We start from the raw sequence: 18,055 nt of genomic DNA, 5'->3' as shown, positions 1-18,055 counted from the left end.
GACCTGGTGAAGGGATTTTAGAATTCCCCTAAAATTATTCTACATTCAGAGGCTTTCTAACATCTTCAGTAGAGTCTCACGGACCCCCACCCCTTCCTATTTGCAATCACTTAGGAGCCCCAGGACAATTACACTTGCTTTCATGGAATACTAGGAAAATATTTAACAGCTGGAAACCATGACAAGGAGCCAGATCACCGGCAAGTGCTTTGCAGTTTGAGACACTCTAGGCCTCAGTCCCATATGCTACAGCTCTCTGAATGCCTTGACTTTTTTTGTTGGTTTTCAGTGCTGTTGAATTCCAAGCAGCAGCACTTTTAATTAAATCAAGTAAAATACAAGTACAAGCAAATATTATGGTTATGTGCATTTATTTTGATTTTTAAAAGTATGTAAATGTATATGCATGATAGGTGCAGCCCTCAGGCTCCAAGTAAGTAGCCAGTTATAGCCCCTCATTTAGAGGAGCCATTAAATCACAGAGCACACCATTTATACCAATCTCAGTATTTCTGTTGAAAGCAGAAATGTTGCAGGGAGGTATGACCTCTATTCTGATGGACACAATGCTTAATCTTACAGATAGGTTTCATTGTGAGTTAAAACTACAACAAACAATATTTCATAATTTTTATTGATGGCATTTATCCCATGGTTTAACATGTTAATTATACTGTAATAAACATGGCTTTAATAGTAAACTTTTTCCTTATTATCCAAAGTCACCACAGTCCATTTCTGTAAATATAAAAATATATACTTAATACTTTGTACAATACTGGTTTTTGGTCCAAACAAAAATGGATCAGAAAAGCCAATAAACTCACTTTAAGAATTCCCAATTTTATTTAAAGATTTTCCAAATGGATTTAGGCAACTTTGAATAATGGGATTTACATAATAAAATCTGAGACAATACTAAACAAAAATTGCCATAACACAAAATTAAAATTTCAAGTTCACAGATTTGTTATGCCAAAAGAGAGAAACAAAATTGTATTTACACTTTTTCATAATAAAATAACAAAAAGGCGAGACAAAGAGCTGTAAGAATGAAAATATAGAAATAGCGTATAATTATTAAATGGAGAACTACAGATCTAACAAGTCCTTAGCAGGGACCATCCTTTAATCAGTCTTCCTCTATCAGAAAATTTTAGTGCACAATACACCCAACTCACTCACTTCACACATACACCAGCACAAACTCAGCATAGAAATCATTCATTATCAACATTCTCTACTCTATACAGAATCCTTTCACTGATATAATTACAATTTTGAGGCGTCAGTAAACGCAAATGAGCGCACATAGTGGTGCAGATGAAGAGGTATTATACAAAGCTATTTGCTGTGCAGGCTATATTCATGTCTATAGCCAGACCATGCCAAGTCTGAATAAAGAAATTGCTGGATTCTAAAATAGTTTTGCTTGAGAACCTTCCTGTTGCCAACTCTACCTCTTACCAAAGAAAACTAAATGGGGAAACAGACAGCAGAGTTTTAAATGTCTTTAGGCAGATCTGACTTCAGCTAAACCCAGCATGAGGTACAATCCAATAAGTGCAGGGCACCAGCTGTTGTGAAAGTTGCTGTCTAACAACCACTGACAATTATTTTCTACGTCTAACTGCAGTCTTTATCTTCCGCCCAGAAACTGAAGATCCAGAAGCAGAGAAAATATTTTTCCCGTTAGACCTGTCAAAAAGAATTCACAAGTAGTCAAAAATCTATCATGCTGCCACTGCAAATCTCAGGATTTTTCTGGAATAATTTAAAATAACCATCTGCAATAATCTGTATTCTGACAGCAATTAGCCAGGCCCAAACTTCATAAAATCTGATGCAAGAGAAGGATTCCAGAAACAAAATAAGCATCCGCGTTTGCTGTGTTACAGTACAGAACACACAGAACAAGAAGCTGGCTTTAAAGTAGATGCAAGGTCTGCAAACATGAAAGGTGGCCTAATTTTCATGCATAAAAAGTGATTCTGTGCCTCACTTCAGACATCTGAAAATCAGGCCCCTTTGTCAGATTTGGCACCCAAAACCACTAGTCAGTCAGTCATTTATATGGAGGTCATTGTTCACAGATGGTCACGCGAACACCTAAATAATCATGTAAATGAAGACTGATTTGGGAGTTAGAAGCTGCACATACTCAACACTATAAATTAGGATCCTTATTCCTTCCACCACCACCCTTTTAGTCACTTAAAGATATTCTTACCCCATTGTAAATGCTGGAGTTGGGTTAAATGGAAATCCTGAAGAGCTAGAAGGCTGGGTTGGTGGCGCTGGTGCACCCGGATTTCCACCAAAAGTAAATACTCCTGGGCTATTACTTGTGAAGCTGAAATTAGTATCACTACGTCCGAACTGGAATACAGCACCTAAAAAAAGGCGAAGTCTACGTTTAACACCTCCAGTGCAAAAAAAAATCACATTTCTTCCCCTTTGCCATTCTACCATATAAGTTTGTTCACAACAAGACTACACGCTTCCTTTAAGCAGTGATACCAAAGTAGCTATTGCAGTAACTTACCTAAAATCTACACTAAAAATATTGACTCAATTAAGTGGGGCAACTTCATGGAGGACTGGGACTTTCAAGCCAACAGCTACTTCAGCATTGCTGATTCAGATAGAAGGTGTGAATGCAGCAGCTTTTAATATGTGCAGCGCATTTATTAAGTCATTTAGGGTAAGAGACAGTCAATTCCTCTTTATTCTGGATATCTGTGCATTTCAAACTATGTGCCTTTAGAAGTAAGAATAATTAATTATAAAAGCAGGGCATGTGGCATATTTTTGAATGGTCTGGACATTTTTAGGAAGCATTTCAAAAAGGAAATTGAAGAACTATACTTAAAATATATTTGTAATCACAGGTGATGCTGCCCACAGATTGGATTTATGCATAGTACTTGAAGTGGTTTACAATTTATCTGGTCATTCATAAGTCAATACATACTGTAAAGTTTTCTGAACCAAGAACTATATTCAGGTATTATTATCAAACAAACAAGAGAATGGTTCAAACAGATGAGTTTCAGCATATTCACATAGGCTTTCAGTGAGAGGACTCAGTTACAGACAGGCTCCAGAAGAGAATTCTTCTAGGGAAGGCAAGGCAAGGCACCTCACTTTTATTACCCAAGTATGTCTTTGCAACTTACATTTTTCAATACCAAAGTCACAACTACTGTGATTTCAACAAAGGGACACTCCCATAGCTTAAGCCTAAATTTTGGTGCTGTTAAAAAAGTGTTACTGAACCTAAGGCCTGGTCTACAAGAGAGGGGGTGGAGGTGGGGGGAATGTAGACAAGCCCTCAATTAGAAATCACAGGTAAGATATTTTTTAAAAGTGGGTCCCTAAAGTCAGTCTCTTAAACCTATAGGAGAGCTTCTAAAAATTAGGCTACTTAGCTGGGTGCCTAAGTATAAATTAAAATGTTCATTTTCATTCTTGTATTTTTTTTTTATTTTGAAGAGTAAAAAAGTTAAAAAAAAAACACGAAATGAGACTGCAAAACCATTAAAACTGGGAGGCAGACTCAAGGGTAGGTGTACTGCCTGAAACAAAAGGTAGGCATTATAGGACAAACAAAATCCACTAAAAATGAAACTGACTACTGTACTTTTACTGTCCGAACTGACTGAAATGCAAAAAATAAACAGATTTAAGAATGAGTCATACAATTTAAGGGTATTACCGTTAATATAGGTAAGGAAATGTGGGTTTTCTTTTAAATACAATTAAACTTGACAGTGCCCTTTTAAAACTCTTGTTTCCCTATTTTCTGTTACAGCAGTAATCTTACAGCTATAAGCCTAGCTGTAAGTAAAATCTTCCTTTACAGTTGAATGTTGTGGTTTTGATATTTAAGCAAACAGTTTATACTGTGCTAACAAGTTTACAAATTCACCACCCTGATGGCTCAACAACATTCAATATGTTTGTACAACACCTAATGCAATGGAACCCTCACTTGGTTTGCAGTTCGGCACTACCGCAATATAAACATTACGTATTTTGTGCAGACCAGGGAATCAGAAAGAGACTGATCTCTAAATGCCACCAGATCAAAGGAGGGCTGACTAAGTCTTTCAAACTAATGGAAATAAAGTGTTGATATTGTGCTATGGCTAACTGATTACTGACCTGTATTATTTGCTTATTTTCCTAGATTATACTTATAATTTCTATAGAATTACTGCATATGCCCCAGTTAATGAATAAAGCTCCCACAAAGACAAGGAAGCTGGGAAATTTTCCCATTTAATAACAAATATGCATTCTATTCTGAGAAACTACTACTTAAGCTACCATAATCAAAATAATAATAAATAATAAACTACAGTGACAGAAGAGGATCCTCACACGCGCAGGGCCCTGTCTAGGCTTAGACTATATTCATCTTCAAGTCACACTGCCTTTTTCAACCTCATGGTGTGAGTTTCATATATTTCACACTGTTTTTCTAAGATTTCTTAATTTTAACACTAACATTCTTGAAAGAGAACAAACACACAAACCACTGATGTGCTTGCAACCTTAACTTCACCCTCATGAATTTTGTGGGGAAGTTTCTGATGAAGATGGGGGGTAACATCTGACCTCTAGGAACGAGGCAAATTATTGAATAATTCTGTTAATGGGCATTACAAGTTATAGTAATCAGATTCTATTTCCTATCTGTAATAAAGTGTTTAATATGAACTATGTTTGAGAGAGGAGATTGTTTTATTTTTTAATGTATTCCTTAAAAATTGTAGCGTTTTACCAAAAGCTGGCAAGAAATCCCACACAGTCTTACTACTTACTGAACATTTACGGAGAATTCTTCCTAGAAACAATTTACATCTTGAGACCAAAACAGATGTCAGCCTCGAAGGGCTTGCACTCACCGGAATTAGGTGCTGTACTGGAGCCAAAGCCAGGCTGTTGGCTTGCCTGCTGTCCAAACACAGGAGGCTGACTACTGCTTGACACAGACCCAAAGGCTGGAGGTGCAGGCTGAGAGCCAGCTGAAAATAATGAAGTTGATGATAATGATCCAAAAGTTGGAGCATTTGGCTGGCTGGCACCTTGACTTTGACCAAATGTTGGCGTCTGGCTGGCACCAAATGCTGGTGTCTGGCTGGCACCAGCAGCAGGTGCTGAAGACCCAGAGCCAAACACAAATGAAGAGGAAGAACCTAGAAAAGCAAGGAAGCAGACCAGAAACTTAAGTATTGCGTTCTGTTTTTTCGCAAGGACAAAACTAACTCAAGAAGGCTTTCAGTTTTAAAGCATCATCTTTCAGGATTAACAACCAAATGCTACATTTAAGCTCAAAAGAAATCTTAAGTGGCTGAAATAACCCCTACAACAACTGGAATACATAAAACAGAAAGAAGAAGTGGGTATTCACCCACAAAAGCTTATGCTCCAAAACGTCTGTTAGTCTATAAGGTGCCACAGGATTCTTTGCTGATAAAACAGAAAGTAGCAATTCAAGCACCGAAAAAAGTGCAATTGGTACCATTATATTAAACACGAAAATTAATGCGGAAAACAGCACATTTCCTCTGCATGAAGGGTTACTGTCAGTTTTTTAAAAAGAGAATTTTACTCCTGGCCTAAATACCTGTAAACTGCATTTCATACTTAACATGAAATGGTCACTATATGAAGTAAATTGTTCAACACAAATACTACAATTATCTGATCTAATAGCAGATACACACTAATGGTGAATTTTTCATATAGTTGTTAAGAGTTGTTTGTGTCACATCAAGCCAATAACAAAGAGGGCAGTTTGCAAACTTTTATTTACATTTATTCAGTTTTAGTAACTTTTCTGTCAGACATTTAAAGTGTGGTTCTACTCTTCCTGTCTAGAAGTGGCGGGATGAGGGTGCCCACATTTATTGTCTTAACGATTCCATGTCAAATGTGCTCAATAAGGTTTCGGGTTTTTCCAATAACTGTGAGCCCACAAATTCAACCTGATCTGAGTTAAGATGAGTTCCTTCCTGCTTGCAGTCACAGCTGACTCACCAGTAATGTAAGTCCTGCAGGCCAAATTAGGCCCCCAATGACAATCTCACTTTCTTCAAATTGTGCATAAGATTAGAATTCAGTAAAACAATTCTACTGATGATGCATAGGAGAAATAGAACCCTACCTAGCTCCCTCTCCTAGCTGCCTTTGCTCTGCTGCATAAAACAGAAATAAAATGCGGTAGAGAAACATATAACTGACGTCCAGTAACAACTGAACGCACAGGGAACGCATCTGCCAAGTAGAAATTGTCACTATTTCAATAACTTTTCATTTTGTCTAACGACATTTCAGGCAGCACTTACACAACTGAGAAAAAGAGCATGGACTACTGCACTATAACAGAATGAAGGAAAACAGATTTAACTGCACATAAAATTTTGGATTTCTGCATTAGAAATAATAGTAAATTCTTGTGTCACTTCTGTCTCAGATTCAGTGCAATTTATTCGAAGTGACATGCTGGTTTGCTGGCAAAGAAGCTGTAATTCAGAGTTAGGATATTATTTGTTTTTAAAAAATGTGGAATTCTTCATATGGCAATTCCAGGTCCACAGTTTGAACTGCTGCTTCTGGCACAAAGAGTTCCTGAACGTAACTTCAGGGGTTATGAGGGTTGAAGACAACCAAATTTAAATTCTGCTTCTTAATAGAAAGAACAACAAAATAACTTTTACTTAAATCACTGGGTGGTTTGAGTCTTGCACTGTATCTCTGAGTTTAAGTTAAACTCATGCCAAATTAGATGACACATTTTAGGATTTTAGACTCTGATCTTTAATTTGTTTGAATCAGTGGGAGATAAACAGGATCAGTGTTCTTAACCCATTAACTTGGAAGAAACAAATCTGATCTTAAAATGAACCAGCAAATGCATGACTGTTGTGCTTAAACGCTGCACTAATGAAGAAGGCTGCATTAAGGTAAAGAAGTCAAGAATTCTATGCTTAAAAATACTAATGACATTTGAGGATTTCCACATGTGGAAGGCTGAGTGGGAAGCTAAAAAAATGAACCATTTTCACTGAGAAATCTGAGTGCTGTCAAGCTGATTTGAGCTGCAGAGGGGCGAATTGAGAACCAAGGGCTCAGCAACAGAACTATGACAGCAACAATATTGTGGCAACAAATGGACCCAGACCAGCCCCATCTAGTGAGAGCTTTAACTTTTCCAAGAGGTTTTTTTTTTAAATCTCTTCACATTTTAAAAAATTGGGAAGTTAGGCTGGATTTTCAAAAACTGGTTCTGGTACAGCAATATTCCGTAACTTCAATCAAATTTCTCTACGGTTTCCATAGTGGAAGCAGAACTCTAGTTATATGAACTGGAAACCAAATAGGGAGGTTATGTGACGTATAAAACAATGCCTGTGACACTTTGCTCTTAAATTGTTTCTAATACTTATGCCTTTTTCCAATAGGAACACCTTATGACTTTTCTTAAAATTTTCTGTGACAAAGTCCTCGAGATGTGCTGATGAAAAGTACTAAGAGCTAGGCATTTTTTTTCATAACAAGACAGCCTCGCTAATGACTGTTTGACTCCTTTGTCATACAAAGAATAATGAATAGCCCTGTACACAGCCCATGTATTCTCCGCAGTAAAATGCTGATGGAAATAAAATTGTGTTGGTCCTACATCTACCCACAACAGTGAAATACCAGCACTAAATTGTATATATACCTGTAGAAGTTGATGTGCTTGTGGCCCCAAAGTTGAAACCAGGGGTTGCAGTATTGTTACTGCCTGTTCCTGAACCAAAGAGAAATGAACCAACAGCTGCACCTGTGCTGGAGGATGTGGTTGCTGGTTTGTTTTCTTGAGAGAACCCAAATGACTGAGGGGCATTGGATTCGGAAGCACTGCCAAATGCAGAGCTGCTCACAGTGTTGCTGGCCTGTCCAAACAAAAAGGCAGGGGCAACTGGCGGAGGATTTGAAGCAGAGGAGGAGCTGCCAAACACAATACTGCTGTTAGCTGAAGTGCTTGGTATGGCTGTGCTGGAGGAACCAGAGCTCAAGAAACCAAAGGCTGGCTTTGCTGCCCCTTGATCTGAAAAGAAGGAAAGCAATTATGAACTACTATAGAAATGGCAAATGAGGCTCTGAAGGCAGAACCAAGGCAAAATGCATAAATTGGGCTCTTTCCCAGGAAAAACACAATCCCCGGGGGGGTGGGGGGAGGAGAAGAAGACTACAAGGCAGAGGAAAGGCACTTCTGCCTTGGCTCTACTTGCGGCTGGCAAGAGTAGGGGTGTTCACTAAGGAAATATGTACTAGCATTACATATGTACAAGTACTTCAGGGTTTTTGTTTGTTTTTGTGCCATCAGTAGTGGAAATGCTTGGTAGTAAATTATTCCAAGAAACATTACAACAAATAGTTTCATGGCTATGCTAAATGGATCCTACTTCGCGGGGAGAAGGGACAGACTGATTTGGAGATATTTCTTCTCCAGCCCACTGTGAATCTAAGGACCTGATCCTAAGTCAGGCAAAACTCAACAACTAAAGTGAGTACTTTGCCTGTGTAAAGGCTGCAAGGTCAGACCCTAGTTGCACTTTCACAAAAATTCAAGGGTGCCCTGTTTATCCCTAATGGGGGTTAAAGTTTACTAATTAACCCCTGTGCTATCTGGAAAATAATTTAAAATTGTCTAGTAAAAGTGCATATATAAATATGCATATTTAAGTACCTTCAAGATTTCCTACAAAAGCAAAGACGACTAACTCTCTTCAGTCCGATTTCTTCATCAACCATTTTGTTTTAAGACATTAAACTAAGTTTACTCACATTTTGGAATTAAGGCAAAGCTTTAAGCCAGTGGTTCTCAAACTTGTGTACTGGTAACCCCTTTCACATAGCAAGCCTCTGAGTGCGACCCCCCTTATAAATTAAAAAACTTTTTTTATATATTTAACACTACCATAAATGCTCGAGGCAAAGTGGGGGTTGGGGGTGCAGGTTGACAGCTCACGACTCCCCATGTAATAACCTCATGACCCCCTGAGGGGTCCCAAACCCCTGCATTAAGCTTTCTCTAAGTCTGTTGCTGTGTCCATTTCTCAGTCTTAACTGTCTGGCATCTTGTTTTCATTTCTCAGTCTTCATTTTTCCATTACTTAGGCCTCTGTTTCCTCTCCCCTTTTCTTTGGGGATGGAGATGGGGCCACTTTGAGGAATTAAGTTCCCCTTTCGCCATAAAGGACTGTCACAAATCTTTTCCCTTAGAACTAACAAGAGTCCTTGATGACACTGACTCTGGGATTAAAATAGCACTGTTAATATTTGCGTCATGGTATTTCATCTCAGAACTCTGGGCCCTCATTCTCTTGTTTGTCTAGCAACATCATGCAGTTTTAGGATTTCGAACAACATAACACTGTGAAGAGACTAATAAAAACACTATTTTTAGTCAGAGTTACTGACAAAACTCTTTGCTAATCCTCTAGAGAAAAAAAGTCGGTTTTAAAACATGACAGGTAGTTGGGCACAACTGGAACTTAACAGCCAGAAAGTCCTCTATGCAGCGACATCACTAAAAAGCTCATTTTCAACTGCAAAGGTGGAGATATTACCAATATATGCAGGACAATATACTAGTACCAGATTTTGTACCAGTATAATTATTTCAGTTAGGGCTGTGATTTATTTTATCTTTTTTTAAGGATATAGTTATACTGGTATAACTTCTTGTGTGGACACAGTTATAGTAGTATAGCATATTCTCCATCCCATACTGGAATAAGCTGCACATGTATAAGGCACCTTTACACCGGGATAACTGCGCCCACACTGTACTGCTGGTATGGAAAGCGAGAGGTACAACTTTTGTATTTAGGCAAGGCCTACTAGAAAATGGTTCTTATGTGCAGTAAATATTTTGTCAAAGTTTCAGTCCGTGTTCAACTCCACTGAAGTCCATAGAGAAATTGTAACAATTCTGTTATCCTCTAAGACCCAAAATTGTAAATTCATCTTCATGTAGTAAATAAAAGCTTTTCTAAAGACCTAACACACGGACAAATCACTCAAATATATTTGTTTTCTTGGCAGTGACTTAATTTTGTTACTTCATGGACTTCATCAGACAACTAAAGTTCAAGGCAAAAGTTTCTTTTACCTGCAGTACTGGTTTGTGCCCCAAATGTAAAAGTTGGCTTTGTTTGCTCTGTTTCCTTCTCTTCCGGTTTTGTTAAGCTGAAACTGAATGGGGGTTTTGCTGTGCTCTCTTCTTTGGTCTGCTCCGACTTCCCAAATGAAAAGATAGGTTGCGCCTTTGGCTCCTCATTGTCAACCGTCTTCCTGAACACTAATGAAGTAGCAGAGGTAACAGCGTCCTGTTTCTCCTCTGTCCTTCCCAAGACAAACTGTGAGGCAGATGCAGGTTCCATGCTGCCAAAAGCGAAGCCTCCCTTGGCTGAAGGAGTTTCATCTTTTTTCTCCTCTGACTTTTTAAATAAAAAGGGAGTTGCTGCAACTTCCTTTTCTGCCACCGTTCCAAAACTGAATCCACTCACTCCTGTTTTATTCTCTGATGTAGCTATGGAAGCAGCAGAACTTGTGCCAAAACTGAAACCCCCTAAAACAGGTTCCTCTTTCTTTTCCTGCTGTCCAAGACTGGATGTCCCAAACTGAAATGCTGAAGTAGATGGATTGCTTGTACCAGAGGGAAGTCCAAAGTTAAAACTGTTATTCTTACTGTCTTTTTTACTCTCCTCTGATTTAGAGTCTGAGGAAGAGACTCCAAATTTGAAGTCCTCTGAAGTTTTAGAGAAACTGAAGCCCCCAGTCATGTTGTTTGTTACAGATCCCGACTCTGATGTAATACCAAACTTCAAACCCCCTTGTTCTCCAAATTTGAAACTTTCTGTGCTTCCTAATGTCTGAGATGACTCAGAGGGTGATGACTGAATACCAAATTTAAATGATGGTGCAGCAGCATCTGAGGACACAGCAGCAGTTCCAAAACCTGTAGAAAGAAAGAACAGACTACATTCATAATACAGACACATGCACTTAAGTCCTGCTCTGCAACAACATTGCTATTCTGGTCCTGATCCTCTCCTGAGCCAATTATATCCAAAACTCTTTTACTAGAAATGCCTTTTGTTTATAGATTATCAGTTACTTTAGCATACAGACCCTCTCAAATGAGTGGCACTCTATCTGCAACTAGGATCAAAGAACTGTACTTACGACTCACTCTAAACCGAAGTTTGAAGTGTATATAAAAAGTTAACAGACTTGGTGATATGGAATACTTTACGAACAAGAACATTATTTCCCTCCCAACAAGAGAGATTTTCCCCCATATATACACACAAAGACAATACTGAGCCCTAACAAGTCATTTGTGAAAGGTTTTTTTGGTTTTTTTTTTTCCTTTTCTGATATATCACACACACACTTTGGAAAAATGTGGCAATTCACACAAATCTTCCACTACAACAGATAGAAAACAATGGAAAGAGTGCAATTATTATTTCCGTCATGAAGCATTACCTTTGAGCTCAGGTTTGGTGCCTGGTTTTGCATTCTCACAAGCTATGCACTTTGTGGCCTCTGCTTTGTTTTGTACCAAGCATGTTTCACAGTCCCAGCTTCCCTCAGGTTTCTTGAATTTGTCTAATCCCAGAAATCCTCCCGAAGGAGCAGAGAAAGAGGATGTGCTGCTACTAGTTACAGGCACTGAACCCCCTAGGAAACAAAGGGAAGTGTTAAAAGTCTATTTAAATTATAAAATAAATAAATATGACCATTTTATGAAGCTCAAGTTTCAGCTACACTTTCAAGATGTATAAAACTGATCAAGCACAAGCGGCAGAAACAAAACCTGCAGATTATCTTAAATATAATTCAGTATCTCTGAAGAATCTTGAAGAGCTTTACAAATTTAAAAGTAATATACAGACTACACAGGGGGATTATTGGAAGCACCCTAAAATGCAGCCAATGCTAGAGCTAATGCAGTTCATAGGCTATAGCAACATACCTCAGCTATTTACGATATAAAGCGAAGGAGACTGTATCAAACTGAAACTGCACGAGAAATTTAGGTGGACACAAGGTAATTACCAGAGTTGGAATTAATGCTGTCCCAATTTGTAAAATGCCATGAGGTAAGGAGTTATTTACCAGGCAGACTCATCAGCAAATTCCAACCAGATCTCCTCCTCCTTTCCCTCTGCCCCGCAAGCCTGAACAGAGGACTAAACACTCTTGCAGCAGCAGTGGCTCCTCCCCTCGTCCTCCTTCCTCTTTGCTGGTTGCTAAAGCTACTCCCACCCGTCAAAACTGTAAAAGGCTAGAGGAGAAGAGGAAAGGCTGGTGATAAGACAGAAAGAAGAGACTTGTCTAAAACCACATACCCCTGTCAGTGATAAAAGAGCTAGATCTCATGAGCTCCAGACTCCCAATGCTATGCTCTATCACCCAAACCAACTGGCTTCAATAGCAACAGAGGCTTCTTTGAAAAGACATGGAAGGCACCATATTATCTGAACACTAGCTTGCTCTCATTTGTAGCTGGCTCCTTCTGCCTGCCCTTCAACCTAGACCCATTGTCATCCCCCAACAGAGTGTGTCAGTAGCTGCTGCTTCTCTAGCAGGCAGTCTGACTTCCATAACAAATACTCAGATTGAAGCACAAATCCAAATCCAGCAGGTATATAAAGTGTCCTCTGAACACCAGTTTAATCCCAGCAAATGTATCCTAATTGGGTCTTCGAAGCAGCCAGATTGAAGAACTGCCTGCCTACCTTCTACTCTTCTCCTCAAATTAACCCTCCTTTGATTTCAACTGTGGAAGACAGGGATGATATTCACTCTCATTCCACAACTTATCTTATAGAATGATCAGATATTCTTTGCCCTTTCCCCACCCCCCTCTAATTCTCATCCTTGATGGCTCTAGAGACCATGCAGAGTTCTCTTCATCATGGGGGATCACACTGAAATCTTGTATTTCCAAAACGCTTCTCAGCAATAGCCCAAAGCCTCACAAGCCACATCTAAAGGGCCAGCTCACACAAGCAAGTCCCTGAAGTAACAAGGTGTTCACTATGGTGCTGAAAGTCCACAAAAGCAACAACCTCTGGAATTTACTATATAGATTTGGAAGAAATTCCACTCTGTGCAGAGTGGTTGTCAGAATTTTTTAGGAAGGCTTTAAAAAGGCGAAAGCACATGACATATTACTAGAACTACTCATCCTTAAAGTCCATCAGCGGTCCTTTAGGAAGGGTTTTCCATCATTTCCCACCAACCTAGAATCTAGATTTTTTTACAGCTCACCGAAAATCTACAAACTTAGCCTTGGCCAATAGTCAGTTCGGAGTCTTGGCTTAGTGGTCTGCAGACCCACCCCACTTCCAAACCCTTAATGGGATTCCCTTTTTCTAGCTCTCCGTAGGAGTGGCCTTTCTGGTGGCCATCACTTAGGCCAGGAGGGTGGGTGGGCTTGCTAGCTGCTCTCTCTGTGGATGCCTATTCCTGCAAAAGGTGCCCCAACTTGGAGATGTTCCTAGTTTTATGTCTAAAGATAGATGGCCTTATTTCAGTGCATCTCCCTTCATTCTGTTCCTGCCCAGCTTTACTGAAAGTAGCCACGTGGCAGTCAAATGCATAAAATTATAAATAAAAATCAAAACACATATATATATATATATATATATTTTATACATATAAATACACTACAAACAAAAATCAGATGCAGTCAGGCTCAAAACATATTTATAAAGAGCTCAAAGCTTCTGCAAGGAAGAGGGGTTCTCTTCAACTGTTGTAAAAAGGAAAGTATGTGCAGGTAGCATCTCAGACTCAGAGGCCAGAAGGGGCCATCATGATCATTTAGTCTGGCCTGTACATCACAGGCCACAGAACCTTACCCACTCACTCCTGTAATAGGACCTGGCTGTGTTACTGAAGTCCTCAAATCATTATTTAAAGACTTCACGTTATGGAGAATCCACCATTTACACTAGTTCAGACCCACAAGTAACCTGTACCCCACACTGCAGAGGAATGCAAAACCCCCAGGGTCTCTGCCAATCTGTCCTGGGGAAAAGTTCCTTCCTGGCCCCAAATATGGCAATCAGACCCTGACAGGTGGGCAACATGCACCAGACACACGCAGGAAAGAATTCTCTGTAGTAACTCAGAGCCCTACCTACCATCCCATCTCTGGCTACTGGAGATATTTGCTAATAGTAGTCGCGAATGGGCCATATACCATTATAGGAAACCTCATCATACCATCACCTCCATAAACTCATTAAAGATAGTCTTGAAACAAGTTGGGTTTTATGCCCCCATTATTCCCCTTGGAAGGCTGTTAAAGAACTTCATTCCTCTGATGGTTAGAAACCTTCGTCTAAATTTCAAGTATAAACTTGATGGCCACTTTATATCCATTTGTTCTTATGCCAACATTGGCCCTTAAATAACTCCTCCCCTTCCCTGGTGTTTTATCCCTTTGATGTATTTATAGAGAGCAATCATCTCCCTTCAGTCTTTGTTCTGCTAGGCTAAACGAGCCAAGCCTCTTAAGTCTCCTCTTGTAAGGTAGGTTCTCCATTTCTCTGATGATACTAGTAACCCTGCTCTGCTTTTGTTACAGTCTGAATTCATCTTTCTTAAACATGAATTGCACACAATATTCCAGATGAGGTTTCACAAGTGCCTTGTACAATGGTAATAACACTTCCCTGTCTCTACTGGAAATACCTCACCAGATGCATCCTAGGATTGCATCAGCCTTTTTCATGGCCACATAGTCATCCAGTGATTGACCAATGCACCTAGGTCTTTTCCAACTGATATGTCCCCAGCTTACAGCACAAATTCTTGTTATTTCTCAGTCATAGCAAAATAGTTATGTGCTTATATTAAGGAAGAATACATAGCTGAAGCTCTCCCTTGCCCTCTAAAAGTCAAGAGACATTCTACTAATGGACTGATAGCCACTTATGCATAAAAGGAATGTGGACACGCTGCCAGGATATAAACTAGAAGTCCATTCCTACCTTCATTCTCTGATGAGCACACATTGGAACATCTGTAAACATGTTTTTGAAGAGTTTTTGGAACCACAGTTCAAGACAATGTGGTTTCCTTCTCCTCTCTATAATGCAGTACTACAAAAGCCATAGGATAATGAGTCATTTGTCTTGTAAAAGGAGTTTAAGTTATCAACTTGTGCTGGAAGATGGGCTACAGCTTAGGGAAGAGTAACCCTTTGGGGCAGAACTACCTCATTCCAGGCAATGAGAAGCAGATGCTAGTTCCAAAGCAGTGGCCCACAAGCAGAAATTTGGAATAAATGGTAACCAGAAAACAGAATCAGATATGTAGTCACACAAGTCATAAAACAGATGTGTTAAAGAGTTTATACATTAATTTTAATCCCTCAGTTTTAAAACCAGAGTATTCACTATTCTATACTTTACGCTTCAAATTAAATAGAATGCTTTTTAAAGACAAGGGCTTTTTTAAAAAATATTTAAGTTAATTTGCAAGCATGGAGAGCTAAAATACAAAAAAAAAAAAATCGTACCTGGTCTCTCACACTGACAAGCTACACATTTACTGTCTTCCGCCTTATTTGACACAAGGCACACTGTACAGTCCCAAGAACCCTTCGGTTTTTTGAATTTGTCTCCAAACCCCAAAGTGACTGTAGTTTCAGTGCAGCTAGGAGAGGAAGTCACTGTTATTGTATTTTCTGTGACCACTGGCAATGTCAGAGCAGGCTTTACTCCGGTTCCAGGCTTTGGTGTCTCACAGGCCACACATTTTGTAGCTTCAGGTTTATTCTGGACTAGACATGTATCACAATCCCATGTTCCTGCTGCTAATTTAAATTTGTCTCCGAAGCCCAGTGTTCCTGTTGCAGGAGCAGTTAATTTAACAGTGCTGCTTAGAGTCAACGTTCCAGTCTGTTTAGCAGGATCTGCTGTCAGCACTTTAGCAGCTTGACAGGTTATGCATTTGTTGTCTGTTGCCTTGTTTTGTAAGAGACATGTGTCACAGCGCCAATATGATGAAGCTTGTTTAGAAGTCTCTCTAAATCCCAATGAACCTGCAGAAAAATTACTTATTGCAGGCCGTGTATAAACTTCCGTGCTTGTTGAAACAGGCTGTGTGGCTGTAGGGGTGTGTGTCTTCAGAGAAGTAAAGTCTAGAAAAATATAAACACAAAATCAGGTACATTTACATTAGCTCCTTTGAGGAACTCTTTTTAGCCCTCATTCATCTTACCACACAAGAGGAGATATATATGGGGGTCCTGGGGATGGGGGAGGTCTCCAGTATCGTAAAAAACACAAGTGGTAAAGCCACTGTAAAAAAGCTTCACACCATCCACCCATTTTTTTCCCCAATTGTTAATGTTGGGAGTCCTGGACCACAGTGAGCTACCATTCAATATTTCAACACTGAGCTTGTTTTCAATTTGTCAGCAAAATTTAATCTTAGATGAATGATTTAATTAAAGTTTCTCTGTAACTGCATCACTGTATACTAGTCCAGGTTTTACTGTAAGTTCTTTTTAAATGGAACCCATTATCTCACCAGGGCTTTTTAGAAGATCCAGTACACTCCCTTCTTTCAAGACTTTTGCAGGCTTGAAGACGCCATCGTACTCTTCCTTTTCTTTCTTCTTATTGCTGGTGCTATTTACAGCAGTGGTACCTTTAAAAAGAAAGTTTACTACTTTCATGGAGAAACACGCTCAAACCAAATCAAAAGGTTATTTCCTTCTTCCATCCCTCCCAAAAATACAAACTCTTCAAAAAAGTCTTCCTACTTTCCAAGATTTGATTTTTAAAATTTTATGTTCACACAGGATAGAAACTTAGTGTATTATTACAAGAACCATACAAGTCCAATCAACTTTTTATGTATAATTACAAGGTTACTTTCTAATTTCAAGAAACATTTACATAACCTCCCACTTTCAACTTAGTTGACAAGCATAATAAAATTAATGTGGACTTTTACAAAGAAAGGCTGGATGTAGAGCTGGTTGGGAATTTTCCATAAAAACACATTTTTTTAAAAACACAGAAAATGCAGTTTCTGTAAAACTGAAATTTTTCATAGAAAAAAATTGATTTTGCTGGGTTTTTTTAATTTCTATTTTCCCCAACAGGAAAATATTTCACTTTGGGTCGGTTCATGCCAAATAACAATATTTCAGTTTGTTGAAATGAACCAAAACATTTGGTTTATAAAGTCAGTTCAAGATTAAACTGCATCTTCCTATCCTGCCACTGAGCCCCATGAGAGTTGTCGTTCGGATTTATCATGCCTCCATTCTTTCCTATGCATTAGGCTCCCTTTCCAATGATGATGATGAAACAATCTCTCCTGTGACTAGGCCATATGATGCATCATGGGAGTCACATGACTATTAATGTATCATGGGAGATGCAGGATGGCTAGAGAGCCCAGTCCCTAAGGGAGAATGAAGGCATGAGGCACCTGAAGTACAAATCCAATGAGACAATGCAGCACCAGGAGGAGATGCAACTTAACATTGAACTGAACTGAAACAAAAGGTTTCAATTTGGAAATATCAACACATTTTGTTCTGATCAAAAATGCTCATAGTAAACACATTTTGCCACTTCTGAATAAATTTTTCAGAACTTTTTGTTTCGCAAAAATTTTTTTTTGGTATCTTAACTTTTTGTTCCACTTGAGGCCGAAAAGAAATGTAGAAATATCAGAATTTCCTGCAGAATAGAAATTCTGATTTTTATTTTACTGTAGTTATGTGTTGTAGTATTAACATCTACTGTTGCAATTTTCCCCAAGAAGATTTTCTTTATTCCTTGCTATTACTGAAAACAAACTATTAGGGCCTTCAATTAAATGAGGGAATGGGAAAGAGGAAGTCTCAAAGGGAGAGAAAAGAGTTCCTTTCAAGTTACCAACATTTTATACTTAGAGAATGACCTGCCTGTCACACTGCTATTATTGTGCCTGTCTATGGATAGAA

The 18,055-nt window shown here is 38.9% G+C and overlaps 1 protein-coding gene across 2 annotated transcripts in view; it reads right to left on the bottom strand.

Moving 5' to 3' along the window:
• Nucleotides 1-354: 354 nt before the first annotated feature.
• Nucleotides 355-18,055, bottom strand: part of NUP153 (nucleoporin 153) — a 61,059-nt gene continuing 43,358 nt past the window's right edge. For both annotated transcript variants that reach the window (XM_050941571.1, XM_050941572.1), the window contains exons 15-22: nucleotides 16,624-16,743; nucleotides 15,608-16,231; nucleotides 11,557-11,751; nucleotides 10,175-11,023; nucleotides 7,736-8,104; nucleotides 4,914-5,204; nucleotides 2,231-2,393; nucleotides 355-1,698 (exon numbers count right to left, since the gene is read on the bottom strand). In XM_050941571.1, coding sequence (XP_050797528.1) covers nucleotides 1,614-1,698; nucleotides 2,231-2,393; nucleotides 4,914-5,204; nucleotides 7,736-8,104; nucleotides 10,175-11,023; nucleotides 11,557-11,751; nucleotides 15,608-16,231; nucleotides 16,624-16,743 — 2,696 coding nt within the window. In that variant the 3' untranslated portion in view covers nucleotides 355-1,613. The remainder of the gene's footprint in view (nucleotides 1,699-2,230; nucleotides 2,394-4,913; nucleotides 5,205-7,735; nucleotides 8,105-10,174; nucleotides 11,024-11,556; nucleotides 11,752-15,607; nucleotides 16,232-16,623; nucleotides 16,744-18,055) is intronic.

This window comes from Gopherus flavomarginatus, chromosome 2, assembly GCF_025201925.1.
Source record: "Gopherus flavomarginatus isolate rGopFla2 chromosome 2, rGopFla2.mat.asm, whole genome shotgun sequence".
Taxonomy (NCBI): Eukaryota; Metazoa; Chordata; order Testudines; family Testudinidae; genus Gopherus; species Gopherus flavomarginatus.
The sequence above is the reverse complement of the archived record's forward strand: the minus strand, read 5'-3'. Positions and strand labels throughout refer to the sequence as shown.